This window comes from Gorilla gorilla, chromosome 1 (genome assembly GCF_029281585.2).
Source record: "Gorilla gorilla gorilla isolate KB3781 chromosome 1, NHGRI_mGorGor1-v2.1_pri, whole genome shotgun sequence".
Classification (NCBI taxonomy): domain Eukaryota; kingdom Metazoa; phylum Chordata; class Mammalia; order Primates; family Hominidae; genus Gorilla; species Gorilla gorilla.
This window is the reverse complement of record NC_073224.2, coordinates 24,492,060-24,508,058: the sequence shown is the minus strand read 5'-3', so window position 1 is coordinate 24,508,058 and position 15,999 is coordinate 24,492,060. Positions and strand designations below refer to the sequence as shown.

General features: G+C 37.1%; 1 protein-coding gene across 2 annotated transcripts in view; it reads left to right on the top strand.

The window, feature by feature from the left end:
- LYST (lysosomal trafficking regulator) overlaps positions 1–15,999 on the top strand; it is a 222,488-nt gene that overhangs the window by 118,737 nt on the left and 87,752 nt on the right. For both annotated transcript variants that reach the window (XM_031001211.3, XM_055372561.2), the window contains exons 22-28: positions 1,780–1,911; positions 5,041–5,668; positions 7,180–7,357; positions 8,974–9,143; positions 11,313–11,543; positions 12,417–12,583; positions 13,224–13,376. In XM_031001211.3, the coding sequence (XP_030857071.3) occupies positions 1,780–1,911; positions 5,041–5,668; positions 7,180–7,357; positions 8,974–9,143; positions 11,313–11,543; positions 12,417–12,583; positions 13,224–13,376 (1,659 nt within the window). The remainder of the gene's footprint in view (positions 1–1,779; positions 1,912–5,040; positions 5,669–7,179; positions 7,358–8,973; positions 9,144–11,312; positions 11,544–12,416; positions 12,584–13,223; positions 13,377–15,999) is intronic.

Here is a 15,999-nt window from a genome sequence, read left to right as displayed (position 1 = left end):
GCCTGTAATCCCAGCTACTTGGGAGGCTGAGGCAGGAGAATGGCTTGAACCCGGGAGGCTGAGGTTGCAGTTAGGTGAGAATGTGCCATTGCACTCCAGCCTGGGCGACAAGAGCAAACCTCCATCTCAAAAAAAAGAAAAAAAAAGAAATGTAGTAAATGAATAAAATGAGCAGCAGTAAATGTCCAAATGAAATTAGATAGCATGACTTTGTGGTAGGCTTAACACATTTCATGGAAAAAGGACTGTGGATAAAGATTCTGAGAGTGGGTTAGTTACAAAGATGGGTAAAATATGGTCCCCTCTCTTTACAGCCTAGTTGAGGGAAGGAGGATAAAGAAACGATTATATCATGCCACGTGGAAAGCACAGTGATAAGGCAGTCAACATTTTTGTTTTCTGGTAGCATAGAGCACATGAAGACTGAGGGGGATTTCCCAGAGGAAGTGATGCCTGCCCTGAATCTTAAAGGATGAGTAAGAATCAAAGAGAAAAGGGCCTTCCAGGTAAAGGAAACAGCTTGACAGGGAACTAGGAGAAAGTGGTGTTGCTGAAATGTAATTTATGAAACAAGGCTTGGGAGGGGCCTAGGGACAAATAGTGGTAATTCTTGTGGACAAGAAGCTTGGGTTTTATCCAAGGTGGTAAGGAGGCATAGAAAGCCACTGGAAGGTTTTAAGCAGGAGTTGACATTCGAGAGAGAGCAAATTCTGGTAGCTGTGAGGATTTGAGAGTAACGAGATGCTCATCAAGGATACCATTTAGAAATCTGTGATAGTAATACAGTTGAGAGATGATAAAGCCTGCATTATAGCACTATGGTAGGGAAGAGAAGAGGTCAAGAAACAAAAAATGAAGTCATGCTAGGCATGGTGGTTCATGCCTGTAATCCCAGCACTTTGAGAGGCCAAGGTGGGTGGATCACTTGAGGCCAGGAGTTCAACTCCAGCCTGGTGAACATAGCAAAACCTCGTCTCTCCTTAAAAAAAAAAAGAAAAAAAAAGTTAGCTGGGCGTGGTGGCACATGCCTGTAATCCCAGCTACTCGGGAGGCTGAGGCGTGAGAATTGCTTGAACCAGGGAGGCGGAGGTTGCAGTGAGGAAAGTTCACACCACCATACTCCAGCCTGGGCGACAGAGCAAGACTGTCTCAAAAAAAGGGAAAAAGTCAGTAAAACCTGGTGACTGATTTGCCATGGATAAAGGAAAGGTAGTGGTCAATGGTAGCTCCAGGTTACCGCATGGGAACTTCCCAAAGAACAAAACAGAAGGAGTAAATTTAGGGCAAAAAGATGATTTGGATTTAGATTTGTTGCATTTGTGATTCATTTAAGAAACCAAGCAGTTGAATTTATAAGTATGAAGCTCAGAAATGATTAGTTTTTACAAATATTAGACACTGAAGGGGATATATAAAAATAAAAGACACAGTCCTTTCCTCAAGGAATGAACAGATGAACAATCTCCCTTGAGAGATGATAATAACATATAAAAGTGAATAGTTAAATGTTAAACCATAGAAATAACTATAAGTACAGTTGGAATTAAGAAAATAGAAGTTAATGTGGCCAGAAATAATAAACAACAGCAAAATCTGTACTAAAAAATTGTGAAGAGTAAGTATTCACATATCGTGTGCCTTAATATAAAGTATGCTATATATTTTTCTCTTTAAACATCTTTTTGTCAAAATTTGAATTTAATGATCTGCTTTTAAAGTTATATTTTTGTTTTATCCTTTTTAAAAATTGTGCTGTTTCAAAAAAAATTTGGATTCTAGATGGCAAGATCTTTCAGGAGAAAGTACGGTCAATCATGTACCTGAGGCATTCCAGCAGTGGAGGAAGGTCCCTTATGAGCCCTGGATTTATGATAATAAGCCCATCTGGTTTTACTGCTTCACCATATGAAGGTAAAAATAGCAATAATGGAAGTATGACCTTCTCATTTTAGTTCTGAATATTCTTAGATAATTAAATTGTACATATTTTAGAAGTATATGTAGTACAACCTCATTCAATCTAACAAGAGACACCCAGCACAGGTCCTCAAGAGAATTGAGAAAATGGATGAGGCTCATGCTATCTTGTTCTGGCATTCTCTGACTTCTCTTATCATAGTCATTTGTCTTTCATCAAGCTTCTGATTTATTTTACCATTTTCTTCAGAAGCTTTTTAAAAACTTTTATTCTCTTCTGTCTACCTAAAACCATCATTCTAGACAACTTCACTTGCCAGATAAATGGCCACCCAATACTCCAACTTCACATTTTTTGACTCAGGGTACCTTTTCTCTACTTTGTCTTACCGCTCTGCATGCATCTGTCTTGGACTTTATCATCATCAAGAATGCTTTCAAGCACCTGTGAAACTACAATATCCCACTTTGTTCTAGCCATATGATCTGTTTTTCAATCACATGCATCACTCTGAAACATTTTCAAATACTGTACAATCATGGCTCCATTTCTTTTCCACGTCTTTTGAACAGAATCTTTTTTTTTTTATAATTACACTTTAAGTTTTAGGATACATGTGCACAATGTGCAGGTTTGTTACATATGTATACATATGCCATGTTGGTGTGCTGCACCCATTAACTCGTCATTTAGCATTAGGTATATCTCCTAATGCTATCCCTCCCTCCTCCCCCAACCCGACAACAGGCCCCGGTGTGTGACGTTCCCCTTCCTGTGTCCACGTGTTCTCATTTGAACAGAATCTTTCTGTATCATTAGCCCTCCAGCCAACCACAGAAACAGACTCCTTTGGGGGAGTTCTGACATGCTGAAAAAAGGCAAAGGGGATGCATTCATCCTCTCTAATTGACAGCCTCCCATCTTTCTGTTTTTGTTTTTGTTTTGTTTTTTTTTTATCACACTCCAAAGTTCCCCTTGTCTCGCTTTCCCTATCCAGCCCAGGTCACATTAGCCAATAACTTCAGCAGTTACTCAGTTGGAAAGTATCTCAGTTTCCTTGTCCCCTTGGCCTATTGGTATTCTTGAGCTGAAAAATGCTAACCTGGCCTCAGTCTAACCATTGTCATACTGCTGAAAGTTGTAGCAGAGCTTTAAACGCTGCCCTGTAATTTTTAGGTATGTTCAGAATCAATACCCTCTTCTATTTCCATAGTAAGTATATTCAAGTCTTTAAGCCTACAGTACTTTTCTATCTTCCTAATTTACTCTTAACAGAATCTCATCGCTACTTTATAGAAGAAAAGAATAGGTGCAGGTTTTCTAGTTGCAAACTGACCATACATCTTTTTCTTTCCTGACTACTGTCCTTTTCCATACTGGGACATTGCTCTTATTGTCAGTCCAACCTAGTCTTGTCTTTAGCTTCAATCCTAATTATTAAATAGTGCAGGCGAGATAGTAATAGAGATAGATAGAACTAGATATATAGGTATTAGTCTCTAGTTTTGTTTTCCTCCCAAAGTGTTTCAGTTATTCTCTAGCACTTTTTATGCCCTTTTATAATAATATTTTAAGGCTATGTTTTTATTAGTTTTTCTTTTCTTTTTTTAAAAAAATTATTTTTAAATAAATGAGATAGGGTTTTGCCTTTTTGCCCAGGCTGGTCTTGAACTCTTGGGCTCAAGTGAGCCACCCACCTCTGCCTCCCAAAGTACTGGGATTACAGGCTCAAGCCACTGCACCTGGCCTTTTTGAATTAGTTTTATTTGGAATTTTACAGGACATATTTGTTTTTTAAATCATCTGTCATGTTGAAACATTTTCAAATACAATCATACCCCCATTTTTTCCAGATCTTTTGAAGAGAATCTTTTGGCAACTTTAGCCCTCTAGCCCAAATCCAGAAATAACTAGAAAAAAATTCTGAGCTATGGAGCTATTTTATTGCCACAAAGTCTATGCTCTAAAGCAGTTCATTTAATGCGTGTTTACTCTGTGTTCGTGGTCTCAAATTTTAACCTGCAAAAGAATCACCTGGAGAGCTGTTGACACTGATTCCTGGGCCCCTCTCTCATACATTCTGTATCAGTAGATCTAGGGTGGAGCCTGAGAATGTGAATTCCCAACAATCCCACAGGTGGTATTGATGCCCATGCTACCAGTCCACAGACTACACCTTGAATGGCATGCACTTGTATCCCATGCACTACAATGAGAATAATTTTTCTGGTGTCTTCCTGCATAGAATATTAGAAGCAGTAAATTAGAGAGCTGTGACAAGAAAAGAAACTATTCTCACTAATAGCAGCAAGAAGTGACTGCAAAAATGGAGGAGAGAGAGAACTGTCTAGGGCTGTTTAGGCTAGTAACAACAAGTACTACCATTTTTTGAGCACCTATTATATGTTGATCTCTATGCTAGGTGCATCACAAATATAATCTCAATCTTTAAAGCCACCCTGCGAAGTAGATATTCTGAACCCTCATTTTACATTTGTAGAAACTGTAGTACAATTAAGTGATTTACCTTGGACCACCTCACTATCATTTGAATCCAATTATATCTAGTTGCAAAGCCCACACTCTTTCCACTACATCCTGGTAACTGCTAGCCTGAGGTAAATTGAGTTTCACTTAATTCACTTAAATTCAGCACAGTAGAACCATTAATCCTAATGACTTTGAATCATTCAGTCAATACTGTATTTTGTTAAGAAGACATGAAAAGACATATGTTTTGGGAAGATATTAATAAAAAGTGGTTAAAATAAAAATAGTTTTGGCATTTAAGAATTTTAAGCATTAAGCCAGATGTGGGGTGCATGCCTATAGTCCCAGCTGCTTGGAGTCTGAGGTGGGAGGCTGTCTTGAGTCCAGGAGTTAGAGGCTGCAGTAAGCTGTGATTGTGCCACTGAACTTCAGTCAGGGTAAGAGAGCAAGACCCTGTCTCTTAAGAAAAAGTAAAGGAATTTTAAGCATTAGTTACTTGTAAAATTAACCTATATGGATTTTAGCAGTGCTAGATAAATGGGCTTTTGCTGTGGTTGCGATTTATAATGCAAAAGAGAGGTGGTTCCACTTAATAGATTTTTAAGTAGTATTTTTGTATCTACTCTTACCAGGAGAGAATTCCTCTAATATTATTCCACAACAGATGGCCGCCCATATGCTGCGTTCTAGAAGCCTACCAGCATTCCCTACTTCCTCACTACTAATGCAATCACAAAAGCTGACTGGAAGTTTGGGTTGTAGTATCGACAGGTTACAAAATATTGCAGATACTTATGTTGCCACCCAATCAAAGAAACAAAATTCTTTGGGGAGTTCCGACACACTGAAAAAAGGCAAAGAGGATGCATTCATCAGTAGCTGTGAGTCTGCAAAAACTGTTTGTGAAATGGAAGCTGTCCTCTCAGCCCAGGTCTCTGTCAGTGATGTCCCAAAGGGAGTGCTGGGATTTCCAGTGGTCAAAGCAGATCATAAAGAGTTGGGAGCAGAACCCAGGTCAGAAGATGACAGTCCTGGGGATGAGTCCTGCCCACGCCGACCTGATTACCTAAAGGGATTGGCCTCCTTCCAGCGAAGCCACAGCACTATTGCAAGCCTTGGGCTAGCTTTTCCTTCACAGAACGGATCTGCAGCTGTTGGCCGTTGGCCAAGTCTTGTTGATAGAAACACTGATGATTGGGAAAACTTTGCCTATTCTCTTGGTTATGAGCCAAATTACAACCGAACTGCAAGTGCTCACAGGTACTTATGTGTTTTTGTACACTCCTCCCACCTTTATTTTACTATTCTTTAAAGACTCTCTACCCCTCTAGAAATGTCTTCATTATGCCACTTCTTATAATACAACAAACAGAAAAGTTTATTTCTTTATATACATAATAATAACAAACAGAAAGATATATTTTTCCTTATTTTAAGACTAGATAATATTGAATTCCATATTTAACCAAAATCTAAACCATAAGTAGCACTTAAAAAAATATATTGTGGTTTAATTCCTTATAGTTATTAAGGAAAAATTCTTCACGACAGAGAAACGATAGGATTTATCTAGAGCTTTGACTCATGAGAATGATTCTGTCCACTTGGTGCTCATGTGAAGGTGGGAGTGATTTGTAGACTGGGCCTGTCCTGGGTAACATCTTACTTGATCAGAGACAAGTGACGGCTCCAGAAGGGAAGAGGAACAGGTGTCATAGGGTGGCTGCTCCATTCCACTCAGGTAATTATAATGCAGGTCTTAGTGCTGAACATTGGCAGTTCTTCTCTGGATGAAGTCAGAAGAGAGCTAAAATGGCCTCAGAAAGCAATACCAGTGTTTCCCAGGACAGGCTGTCACCAGACTGCACAGAGTCCTCCATGTTATGACAGACATTGCCTAGGCGTTGTATTTCTTCAGCCATTTTCCTTCTGCTACCCCAGTTTGTTCTCTCTCCAGAAACTTAAGGTTCCTCTGTCACCTGGACACAGATGACCTTGCTTTGGTGATGAGATATCCCCCTTATATTTTCCTCTACTTCTGCTATCGCAGACCCATAACTTTATATGGAGCTCAAATGCAGCAGTGCTAGAGAGCATTCGCTTTATGAAAAAAATCTCCTTTCACCAGGAGCTTCCAGAAGTTTCACCTGGGCTAAACCCAGCAGCATTTGTTAGGATATTTAGATGAAGGTTTTATTTTCACACTTGGTTCTTGAGAGGATATTCTGTAATGCTAGATTCTTCCCCTGTACCAATATTTGCCTCTCTTCTCTGTGAGTGAACTGGGTTTTTCTGACATGCCTAGACTCCTAATAAAGCTGTTTCTTCCTTGGTGAATAAAAAAAACATTTCCAATAGCATCTCAAGTAGCAATGTCCAGTGAAACTTTCTGCAATGATGGACATGTTTTATTCATGCTGTCTAATACAGTCAGCACTAGCCACATATGCCTACTGAGCACTTGAAATGTGGCTGATGCAACTGAGGAACTGAATTTTTAGTTTAAATAAATAGCATAAGTGACAGTGACTGCTGTATTAGACGTCAGAGATGTACAATTGAATAGTGTTAGTAGACTATATGCCCAAAAAAATCAATGATAAAAAGTGATGCTAAATTTGTTAATCACAGTTAAATTAGGAAACATTTCTTAAGCATTATGAACATTTGTTTCACCTGTTAAAAAATGCTACTACTTGTCACAGTTCCTAAGGTAATCATCATGCACTTTTCTTGTCATGTTAGTAAGACTTTTTTGGTCTCTGTTTTAGTGTAACTGAAGACTGTTTGGTACCTATATGCTGTGGATTATATGAACTCCTAAGTGGGGTTCTTCTTATCCTGCCTGATGTTTTGCTTGAAGATGTGATGGACAAGCTTATTCAAGCAGATACACTTTTGGTCCTCGTTAACCACCCATCACCAGCTATACAACAAGGTGTTATTAAAGTAAGGGCAAATACTAGATATGTTATTTTAATTCAGAAAAATAAATATATATGTAATTTAAAATTTTGAGTATATACATTAAAGTAGACCTAAATCTCTCTTTTATATTTTAGAATAATGAACTAATATAGTTTGTTACTTAATACTCATATATTATTAAAATTTTTTTATTTTGATAGCTTTAGGGATACAGGGGTTTTTGGTTACATGGTCATATTTTTGCATCATCCAGTTTTAAGTCCCCCTCCATATGTTGGTTCATATCAATATGTCTTTAAATCTACCAATAAATCCCCGTATCTGAACACTTAGTATATCTCTTTTGTAAAAATTACAAGGAATACGTGGTTCATTGGAAATCTCTTCTTCAGTGTACTATCAAATTTTAGACATTTACTTCAGCTCTCAGCTTAGATGACACCTTTTCAAAAAGACCTTCCCTGATGATCTTATCAAAATAACTTCCCTCTAATCTTACTTATTATTTATTCTATGATAGCATCCTATTTATGTCTTGTAATTATCTTATTAATCTGTGTACTTGTTTTTTAAATTTCTCACAAATATAAGCTCCATGAGGGTGGGCATCTTGTGTAATAGGTACTAAGTATATTATTGAATGAGTAAATGCTTGATATGAATAGTTTCCATTAGAAAACAACCCAATATTAAAATAATCTTGTAAAGATTCTCATTTTTCTTTAGTTTGCTTGGATGGAGGTATTGTTTAATCACTTGCAATACAACCTAGTATTGAGCTCCCATTTCATGTGTAAGTCCCTGAGCTAGTTGCAATATAGTATATAAAGGGAAATAATATAAGCCCCTACATTCAAGAATTTCACAGTCTAGAAGGGAGAGTCTCATACTTAACTAAGTAAAACGTAAGAAATTCTGTGATGAGTACTGCAGTGGCAGTATTAATAGAGAATTGAGCATAGGGGAAATGGAAGGATTCATGGAAAAAGTATACTTTGTGTTATGCTGTAAACTTAGAAAGCTTTTTTAGTAGGGGAATGAATAGATGTGTGTCTCGGGGAAAGGAGTCTATCACTACTGTGAGAGAGTCATTGAAGGGGAGAAAGAGGTGGAAGGATTAATTTGGTATTACACGTGTTGCATTTAAGATGCTAGAGAAGGGTGGAAATTCAGGCCTGTGCTCAGGATAAATAATCTGTCAAGAAGCCTAGAAGTAGAGGTCTAGGATAGATATAGATATAGATATAGATATAGATATAGATATAGATATAGATATAGATATAGATTTGCAGAGAGAGCATAGTTTACGGATTTTTTCCCTCTCAACATTAGGTACAAATATTCTACTTATACTCAACTAAGGCTGCCAGTCTACCAGGTGTCCATGCTCAGCTAAAAATGCCGGTTTCCCCATGAGAGAAACATTAAGATCTCCAAGATAGAGTCATCATTAGCATTCCACAGTAGCCAAAGACAAATTCATTTCTGCTTTGCTGTGGTGGTGGCATTTTTTTAAGCTTTCTGTGTTCTTCTGTACATATGAACTTAATTTACAAATACAGTTGTGTTACACTGATTTGTATATATTATATTTAATTTTAATGCATTATCTAAATTGACTTAAATTTTTTGTTTAGCTATTAGATGCATATTTTGCTAGAGCATCTAAGGAACAAAAAGATAAATTTCTGAAGAATCGTGGATTTTCCTTGCTAGCCAACCAGTTGTATCTTCATCGAGGAACTCAAGAATTGTTAGAATGCTTCATCGAAATGTTCTTTGGTCGACATATTGGCCTTGATGAAGAGTAAGTGTGTTCTTCCCTCCACTACAATTGGGAATCTTTTGTCTTTTTTCTTTTCTTTTCTTTTCTTTTGAGACGGAGTCTCGCCCTGTTGCCCAGGCTGGAGTGCAATGGTGCAATCTCGGCTCACTGCAACTTCCGCCTCCCAGGTTCAAGCGATTCTCCTGCCTCAACCTCCTGAGTAGCTGGGATTACAGGCACGCACCACCATGCCCGGCTAATTTTTTGTATCTTTAGTAGAGATGGGGGTTTCACCATGTTGGCCAGGCTGGTCTCAAACTCCTGACCTCGTGATCTGCCTGCCTTGGCCTCCCAAAGTGCAGGGATTACAGGCGTGAGCCACTATGCCTGGCTTTTTTTTTTTTTTTTTTTTTTGAGACAATGTCACTCTGTCACCCAGGCTGGAGTGCAGAGAGACACAGTCATGCCTCAGCTCATTGCAGCCTTGAACTCCTAGATTCAAGGGATCCTCCTACCTCAGCCTCTTGAGTAGCTAGGATTACAGGCACGCACCACCACACTTGGCTAATTTTTTTTACTTTTAGTGGAGATGGGTCTTGTGGTGTTTCCCAGGCTGGTCTCAAACTCCTGGCCTCAAGCCATCCTCCTGCCTTGGCCTCCCAAAGTGTTGGGATTATAGGTGTGGGCCACCACACCCGGCAAGATCTTTTGTCTTAAATGTAAAATTTAGTGAACTCACTCTTAACAAAATCTTTTGGTCGCCTTTAGAAAAAATCTGCTAAAAGTAATTTTCCAGGTAAAGCAATGTATTATTTGCCATATGATGTTCTTTCTAATATAACTTCATCCTTTATAGTTCATTCACTAGTTAGAAACTAGAAACAAATAAAAGCTGCATCAGATGAAAGTGATAGCTAAGATTTGGCAGATAGTATTAACATGAGAAGATTAACTGAAAAGACAGGTGAGGCTGGGCGTGGTGGCTCAAGCCTGTAATCCCAACACTTTGGGAGGCAGAGGCAGGTGGATCACCTGAGGTCAGGAGTTCAAGCCTGACCAACATGATGAAACTGTCTGTACTAAAAATACAAAATTAGCTGGGCGTGGTGGCACATTCATGTAATCCCATCTGCTTGGGAGGCTGAGGCAGGAGAATCGCTTGAACCCAGAAGGCAGAGGTTGCAGTGAGCCAGGATTGCACAATTGCACTTCAGCCTGGGCAACAAGAGTGAAACTCCGTCTCAAAAAAAAAGAAAAGAAAAGAAAAAAAGAAAGATAGCTCATGTATTCTCAGTGACAGATTACATAAAGGATCCATATAGGAACGCCTTACTCTCCTCAGAGCCTTCAGGTCATCTGGGAGAGGAGTAAATCCCTCACCTAGAATTCCTGGATACACTGATTGCTGAATTTTGACCCTGGTAGAATGCTGATGGATTAGCAAATAAGTGTAAAAATAAAAGAATATTTTTCTCCCAAACCAAAAGTTTGGCAGAAATTAAACTGTAATTTCTGTTTATGATAGAATAGAGAGAAATGTGTGTCTCCTTATTGTGATAGACAAATTCAGACCTTAAAGAATTTACTAAATTGTTATGGTAGTTTCAGTGCTACTTTTCATTTACATACAACTTTTGGCTTTCACAAAACAATTCTGCATTACCTTATTTGATTCTCACAATAGCCTTGAGAAGAAAAGAGGACATATATCACCACATATTTTTCACAGATAAGGAAAATGAGGCACAAAATACTTAGCTAATTTCATTCCATCCCAGAGGCAAGTTGTATTGGGATAAGAACTCGAGAATCATTCCCTTTTGCTAGACCTCTTTTTACTAGCTCACTGTCTCTCAAATACTATGTAAAATAATAATAATAATTTTCCTGTGCACTTAAAGCCCCCAAACATAGTTTCTTTGGACATAAAGGGCTCATGGATGAATTAAAATAAATCAGTTAAAACCAAGAAATTGTATGCATATTTCACTTGAATGTTTGTGTATTTATCTTGGGATGGACTTCTAGCAACAGCTTTTACCCTATTATTGGAGGGACTCTGTCATTTTAAAAACAGGTTAAGAATCCTTACTCCCCCAACTTGTTTTTATGACTTCAAAATCAAGTTAGCAAAATGACCCATAGTGGCTATCATATTTTCTTATTTTGTGATTGTTTCTAATGTGCTCTTAACTGTATTATTTATTATAGATTTGATCTGGAAGATGTGAGAAACATGGGATTGTTTCAGAAGTGGTCTGTCATTCCTATTCTGGGACTAATAGAGACCTCTCTATATGACAACATACTCTTGCATAATGCTCTTTTACTTCTTCTCCAAATTTTAAATTCTTGTTCTAAGGTAGCAGATATGTTGCTGGATAATGGTCTACTCTATGTGTTATGTAATACAGTAGCAGCCCTGAATGGATTAGAAAAGAAGTAAGTTTAAAATTATTATTTAAAATTACATCTGATAAATACTTTAGAACAGGAAAACTTTAGTATTAGTTTACTTTAATACATGAGTTTACCTATGTAAGAAGCCTTTCTGTGTACCTCTGAACCTAAAATAAAAGTAAAAAAATAATAATAACAGAAAGAAAGGAAAAAAAAAGCAAGAAATTGTATTTACTGAATGTCCCTGTATGCTACTTTATTAACTGGCCCAAGTTAGTTTCTAACCCTTGCTTGATTTGGAAAACCCAGATGGAGAGAAGCATTGTAGGCCTAATATCGTACATTGAGGTAGATTATCAAGATTAAGATTGAAGACCAGAAGTAACTAATTCATATTTATTGGGTATTTATAAATAATATAAATGCAAATCTATTACCTCTTTTAGTCCTAAAAGTAACCCTAATTTATACAAGTGAGATTCAGAGAGGTTAATTAATTTAGTCAAATTCACCTTCTCTGAAAAGTCTTCGCAGAATGTTCCTGTTCATACCCACACAATCTTCATCCTTAGTGTGGACTAGAAACTGCCTATGTGTTCTTACAGTATCTTGTATTAATCTCTAGTGTTACGCTTACAACCATTTACTATTTATAGTAATCTGTTTACTTGTCCAGTTCTCTGTAAAACTATGTATTTCTGACAGGTGTCAAAGTGTATCTTATTTCTATTTCTAGCATACACACTACATATTACTTGCCATAGAATAAGCATGAATAAATATTGAATGACTGCATGAATGAGTGCAAGCTGGTCGAACAGGAATTTAAACCATTTAAATCAGTTAGATGTGTCTTAAATTGTTTGTTCTTTTTCTTATAAATGTTCTGTTTTCTTCTTTTGTTGTTATCTTTAGCATTCCTGTGAGTGAATATAAATTGCTTGCTTGTGATATACAGCAACTTTTCATAGCAGTTACAATTCATGCTTGCAGTTCTTCAGGCTCACAATATTTTAGGGTTATTGAAGACCTTATTGTAATGCTTGGATATCTTCAAAATAGCAAAAACAAGAGGACACAAAGTAAGATTTAATTTTTATGAATTTGGGGAGGGAGTTGTATAATAGACAAACCTGTTATTTGAGCACAATCTCTTTCTTCTTAGAAACTCTTTTACTAAAAGTTTAACATTAATTTTGTAATAATATCTATCAGTTTAAAAAGAAGCCTAAAAAGGCTTGAAAAAGTGGCAAAAATAGAAAAAGTGATTCCCCCGTGTAGTTAGTAGTTGGCAATACATAAGTGAAAGATGTCACTGATTTTTCTTACCAAGTAGAATTTAAAAGTGTATGTTGCGTAGTAATACCTTTTAGTTTTCTTTAATGGTAATTATTAAAGTGAATATGAAACAAAAAATATGATAATTGCCGGTTAAACTTTTGCCTTATATAGAAAAAAAGCCTGTTCTTTGAAACAATTTTTAAAATGAAATAAATTTATGAGCTAATATTTTTCCATTGAAGGTTTTTTAGTGACCATTTGTAAATTTGCTTTAAAATTGCTTTTAACAAGAATTTTAAAATGTCTACTACCATCACCCCCATGCTGATCAAAATTTAAAAATTTATATCAAAACATTATTGTCATGATACATAAAATCAGTTCAATTAAAAAATTAGTAACCACATAGCTTGAAAACATTCTAGTATCTTCTGTTTTTAGATATGGCTGTTGCACTACAGCTTAGAGTTCTCCAGGCTGCTATGGAATTTATAAGGACCACCGCAAATCATGACTCTGAAAACCTCACAGATTCACTCCAGTCACCTTCTGCTCCCCATCATGCAATAGTTCAAAAGCGGAAAAGCATTGCTGGCGAGTATTGAAATCATATTTTAATAACCGTAAATTGAGGCTAGCTTGACTTTCCTATGTTCTTATGCCATTCACACTTTTAAAATATTTCTTGTTTTACATAAAATTTAAGAAAGATTTTTCCTGAAGGAAACTATTCTGCTCCTTACTTTTAGTGCTTTTCTCATTCAGTTATTTCTTGAGCACCTGCATACCATGTGCTGAGCATTGTGCTAAATATTGGAGATACAATGATGAAAAAAACAGACACAGATTCTGCCCCTGCAGAGATTGTAAAATAGTAGGGAAATGTAGAGGGTAGGAATAGAGATTATAACAGGGCAATCTACATCAGGAGTTAGGGAAGTCTCTGAGAAAGGTGTCCAGCAATCATGTTTTGGCATGCAGGAAGCTGAGCATTAATGCTAGAACTGATAAAGAATCTGTTTCTACTCAGGACAAAAGAGATGTACAACTGGGAGGGCAGCTCAAGAAGAGACAGTGCATTCAGATATTAAATAAGGAAGAATGTCATCAAATAATAAACATTAATATTGTTAGTCTTCCTTATTTTTTCTACGAAATCTGCTATGATCTTTACCCAGAAAGATAACATGAACACCACATACACAGGATATGCACACATACATATGTATACATAGTGGATAAATATGCATGTACACATGCACACACACACACCATCTCCAGAGTATTTGGTAAATTGTTTGAAATTTAATCACTCTTACTGTCTTAAATTCACTTAAGTTCAAATCTTTCTTTCACCTGTGTTAAGCTACTTCTGTGTTCAATGCTATGCAAAAATTTTAAACCATGTGAAAAACTCACTTGTAAAGAAAAGCTACCAAGTACCCATTGTTTTGCAGTAGTATGTTTAAATTATGCTAAATCAAACTTATATAAATAAAACTTCTAAAACATCTATGTAACTAAACTTACTGCCCTCTACATTCTTCCTTATTTAATATCTGAATGCACTGTCTCTTCTTGAGCTGCCCTCCCAGTTGTACATCTCTTTTGTCCTGGGTAGAAACAGATTCTTTATCAGTTCTAGCATTAATGCTCAGCTTCCTGCATGCCAAAACATGATTGCTGGACACCTTTCCTTTGCAGGACTCCTTATATAGTCAGTGACTGCTTAGATGGAATTTGCCCTCTATTGATATCAGAAAGTACACCTTTACTACCCCTGCTGTTTCTTTTGTATTGATACTTCTCATTCTCATATCTGTTCCTCCTCTGCTTCCATCTCTAGATCTCTGGTTTTAGTTAATTATCACCTTGTGCCTGGGCTAACACAATAGTCCTCTTGCTATTTCCCATTTGGTCAATGATTTCTCTAGCAGTCTTTAATCTCTCTCTTTAGATACTAGCATTTTGTCACCTTGAGCCTTAGAGCCCTACGTAACTTCAAGTTTATTTTTTTTTTTTAGTTTGAGTCATTTTAAAACAGATAATGAACTTTTAGTCTTTTCACTAGATGGCTGTCCTTTTTTCTGACTTCTGTAGCTTGTTATTATACTTGGACTTGTCTTTTTCACTCTAAGTAAATGTGATTGCTGCGAGCTGTTAGAGACTTACAGAATCCTACAAGTTTTTAGCTTAATAAAAGACCTTAAAAGTCATCCAGTCCAGCTTCCTCATCTTAAGACCCACTGCATCCTAGAACTAGGGACTGCTGGCACATGCACCCCTATACTCACCCCTTTGTGTCCTGCACCACATCTACTCATCCCAGGTCTATCGTGTCTCTTAGGACCCATCTCTCTCTCTCTCTGAAGTCTCTCTCAAGAATCCTTCCTGTTTTAAGTACTACCCTTATTGAAATTCTATCTTTGTGAATCTAGTTTGCAAAATACCACTTTATATGTGTTCGGTTGTTGCTTTGTAATTGTTTCTAAGTTGTTTTTTTACACATATACTTGGGGAAGATTGTGCTTTTTATTTCTTCACTATTACTTAAAAGTATCTTCAAAAGTATTTTGGCTTTGTATGCTACAGCTACAAAAACTACAGAATACTGAAGCTCTTCTGTTTCTGAGCAGTGTGGTTACAAAAACTAATTCAAGTCCATTTGTCCATGATACTAAAGTGACATAGAGGGATTTCTATTTCTGTCATGTCTATCAATTAGGTAATGAATTGTTCCTTCAAAGACTTAAGCCATTCTCTTTACTGATAAATGTTTAGGTGTGGTAGGGGGGATTCCTAAATAGATTCATTTAGCATTTGTTGAAAACTACTGAGATGAGTGACACCTCCAGCCCCACTGCCACTACCCTCCACCTTCAGCAGGAGTTGTGGGGACTGCCAGCAGCTGCAGCTTCCATTATGGCCACACACCAGACTCTGATAATAGACAAATTTACTCAAGCCCTGAACCCCAGGATATCCATGACTTGGAACCAAAGTTTCTTCAGCAGTACTGTCATTACATCTAGACCTTAAGTTCTTGCATTGCTAGAGGAGTTAGATACCATTTTATTGTCAGATTAATCTTACAACCTCACTCAGGTTTACCATTCTTCTGCTCAGCAGTTCCGAGTTGCCTGCTGCCCAGTGAACAAAGCTCTGATTCCTTAACCTCTATATCTATTTTTGGTCTGGATATCTATATCTATACATA